The sequence below is a fragment of the Chenopodium album genome, chromosome 14 (genome assembly GCF_948465745.1).
Source record: "Chenopodium album chromosome 14, dcCheAlbu1.1, whole genome shotgun sequence".
NCBI lineage: Eukaryota > Viridiplantae > Streptophyta > Magnoliopsida > Caryophyllales > Amaranthaceae > Chenopodium > Chenopodium album.
In genome coordinates this window covers 45,747,440-45,751,223 of record NC_137847.1, presented here as the reverse complement: position 1 = coordinate 45,751,223, position 3,784 = coordinate 45,747,440, and the positions used below count along the sequence as shown (strand labels likewise).

At 29.3% G+C, this 3,784-nt stretch overlaps 1 protein-coding gene across 1 annotated transcript; it reads left to right on the top strand.

Moving 5' to 3' along the window:
* Positions 1 to 1,764: 1,764 nt before the first annotated feature.
* Positions 1,765 to 3,489, top strand: LOC145579336 (23 kDa jasmonate-induced protein-like). The gene is made up of 2 exons (XM_081636575.1): positions 1,765 to 2,431; positions 3,066 to 3,489. The coding sequence occupies exons 1-2, from the start codon at positions 1,985 to 1,987 to the stop codon at positions 3,249 to 3,251; spliced, it is 633 nt and encodes a 210-aa protein (XP_081492701.1). The 5' UTR covers positions 1,765 to 1,984; the 3' UTR covers positions 3,252 to 3,489.
* The last annotated feature ends 295 nt before the right edge of the window (positions 3,490 to 3,784 follow it).

The following is a 3,784-nucleotide window of genomic DNA, read 5'->3' as shown; positions in this document are numbered from 1 at the left end:
TACAAACAAACCGTGCATCGCACGAGATTCACTTAAAGGGGAGTTTTTCCCTAGTTTTAGAGAGCTACATATGATTAAATTTTCTTAACACGCCATGTAGCATTGTAAATTTTTGTTACATCCAATCAAATAAGAGATTTGTAATTTTTTTCAAATTAAATAATTCAAATGCCACATAAGAAAAATCGGCGAATAAGATTTTACAGTTTAAATTAATTAAATATAAAATTTTATGTTTTGTGATTAGAAATTTTATCTAAATATATAACGAATGAGAGGAAATTTAGAATTTATTTTAAAATAAAAATATTAAATGATATACTATGTACAATAAATAAAATAAAAAAAAATTATCACATAAATACCAAAAATAGTAGATAAATGCCCATGCGATGCACGAATTTTTAATACATAAATCTGAAAAAAAAAAAAATACTTATACTCTAAGATTTTTTTTTTGTCATTATTTGATTCATTTTACGATTTAACAGTTTTAGACAAAAGAAAAAAATTTAATTAAATTGTTAACGCCTATTCAAAATGTCTGAGTTTTAATTTTATTTTAATGTAATTTATGATGCAACCTTATTCGTTAGGCTTTGTTATTGTTAATTTTATCATAAATTAATTAATTTTAAATATGTTATATTATTTGTATGATTATATTTTATGTGAAAAGATGCTTTTTTTTGTTTTAAATAATTTAAATTCTAAATCATTACTCATTGTTTTTTTACATTTAAATTTAAATTCTCAATCTCATTTTTTAAATTTTGTTTACATGGCTATTGTATGTTTTTTAATTTAAAAAAAAAATACAAATCTCTATTATCATTGGTAAATATACACCCTTACTTACACATTGAATTTTAATAAAACATATTAATGATATCAATTATTAACGATAAAAGATTAGTTTTTTAAATATGAATTTCTTAAGATTAATTTTATTCAAGTTATTTTTTTAGAAATCATGATCTTACGTGACACTTTTTTTAAACATGATCTTACACAGCGCTACGTGTCATTTTTTTAAAAAAAAAAAATCATAATCTTGCGTGGCGCTCTAATTTTTTTTTTTCTTAAAAAATTAAAATTTTATGTGGTGCTCTAAAATCTCGGTAAAGACCTCCCCATTCCAATATGATCCCCATGTCTCATTGGCCCATACTGCTATATATATATATATATATATATATATGTGTGTGTGTGTGTGTTAGATTTGTTTTTAAAATATAAACAATTCGTGCATCACTGCTATGATTATACTTGTGATTTGCTTGTTGTGGAAGAGCGGCGGTGGAAAATGATGGTTTACCATTGGAGTAATATTCTTGAGTAATTAGGGGTTGGGAATATTAATTAAAACGGTGTAGTTTGATAGGGGTGTAGATACACCTGGGTATAGGGAAAATTTTGTATTCAGTGGAAGGATAACGGGCTAGAGCCTTCGTAGCCCATTAGTATTCAGATGGCTCATATCCTAAATGGACTACTTCTTCCGTTTTTTTTAAATAATGCATCACTTGCCTTTTAAAGAAGCTTTACAAATATTGCACCATATCCATTTTAGGAAAGAAATTATTTGTGTTCACACTAAAAATACCCTACATAACCTTACATTTAAACCCTTTGATTCTTTAGTTTATGATTCAAACACATGGACAATTTTATGCTTTTACCTTTCTCTTTTTTTCTTTTTCTCACTACCAAAAATTTTGTGCCCAACCCTTATTTTACAACATTAAAAAAAAAAAAAAAAAAAAAGGAGGAAGTATATGAAATCCGGGCTTACTAAAGACAGTTAATTTTCATTCAATGTTAGAAGAATGCCCCACCGTAAAACGATTCCATTTTTTATGTGTAAAAGAAATGTGCAATAGAGAGTCAAGAGTGTCAGTATATAAGTGATAGAATGGGGAACGCAATCTAAACAAAGTATACACTACTAGAGTAAGTAATATACATCGACCAATTAAAAACAATGGCTAATCCTTTTGGTAGAGTGGTTGATGATGAAAGGCTGGAACTAATTCCTAGGTACGTAGGCAAAACCAAAACACAGGAAGATAGAGCAAGAGAAGCAATTAATCTAGAGCATGAAAATGGGAAAGGTCGTGCAGCTCAAAATTATGTAGAGGGATTAAAGAGAGAATTTGGTAATGGTGTGACGACGTTGTGCATGGTCTACAATGCTACTGGGGAAACTCTTAAGTATTCCACCAGTAAAGATTGGTACGGAAACATTGGACGAACACCGTACCCAACCGAGATCAGGAATGGCCAGTGGGCATCCTTCCTCCATGTCAAGACCACTGCTGCAGCCTCCGGATCCGTGGGGTCCGTCGTCTTCACTGTTTTCAACTCTTCTGGGCAACCCCGTGACATTCTCATCTCCTGGTGTACCCCTTGGGGGTTTCAAAGTAACTCGGTAACTTCAAATTAGCTTCCATTTCTTTGCTTGCTGAATATGCCATAATGAGAAATAGCCTTCTCGTTGTGCCGACTTTAAAACCATGTTAATATAGATCCACTTAACAAAAATCTTATGTTAGTTATAATTAGAGTTGGATGAGATTCGAACCTGTGACATTGTGTCACATTGACTCTGATACCAATTAATAAATTAAAAAATTAACTCAATTAAAAAGTTAATTTGGTCTTATTTGGCATCGTTTAAAAACTTATTCGGCATCGTTTTTTTCCCTTCAATTTTCTGTTTTTTTTAACCAAAAAATATAAACATAAAAAAGGTGTTTTTACTTTTCTATCATCAGTTTTCAAAATTATCATAAATTTAATAATTTTAACTAATTTTTGATCCATTATATGATAAATATCATATGATTTTAAAAAACAAAAAACCAAAAATAAGAAAACCACAGTGATACCAAACGAATAAGTTTATGGTTGAAATTTAGGATTATGGGTTTTTATATATTCTACTGTATAAAGTTATATCATTGTATGTTTGCCATATCTATAAATTAAACAATTAGTATGTAATTAGGTAATTTGGTCATGTAATTATTTTTTCTATCATACCAATGTGAACGTTTATGCAGGTTTACAGTGATGAAGGGAATGTTGGGAGTTTCGCAAACAGGTGGAACAGTGTTTATAATAGTTTGAACAGGGGCGGTATATATGAGCATAGGACTAAGAGGAATGGACTTGATATTGAAGTCAAAACTGCTCGTGGAACTTCTCCTATTTTTAGAGCAGTAATCACAATCCCTTTCAGACCATGAGGCCAGGCGACGCCATGGCTGCTAGAATCTATCCACGCACGTTGCAATATATATATAATTAAATAAATGAATAATTCATGAAGACCGTACTACGCGCGTTTCAGGCTTATGTAATAATGCTTTCTTTTTTTCTTTCTTTTTTTTTTTTTTAATGGGAATAATGCTTCTTGTTATTGTACGACTACTTGTTGATTCCGTTGAACTATTTTCTTATTGTATGTAATAATCTTTTAATTTGCATTATTGTACCTTTTATAGTTTTGTTTAATACTTTTTCTTTTTAGTTGTGCCATTTGAACTTTTACACAATAGCCATCTCAAAAATAAAATAGTAAACTTTGACCATATTTTGTGATTTATCCGTTAGTAAAAACATAGCCATGTGGAATCTAATTAGATTTGTCTCAATATCTAATTTTGAAATATTAAATTTTTGTACTTGTTACAAAAGAATAATTAAAGATATTAATAAAAATAATGAATAAGCAAGCGTAAAATCACAAATGCAGCAATTAAAAAGATACCAATTTACC

Excerpts from the sequence above, each read along its gene's own strand:
- LOC145579336 (XM_081636575.1), top strand. The coding sequence starts at position 1,985 with ATGGCTAATCCTTTTGGTAGAGTGGTTGATGATGAAAGGCTGGAACTA. Across the intron at positions 2,432-3,065 it reads GGGGGTTTCAAAGTAACTCG|GTTTACAGTGATGAAGGGAA; the intron begins GTAACTTCAAAT and ends ACGTTTATGCAG.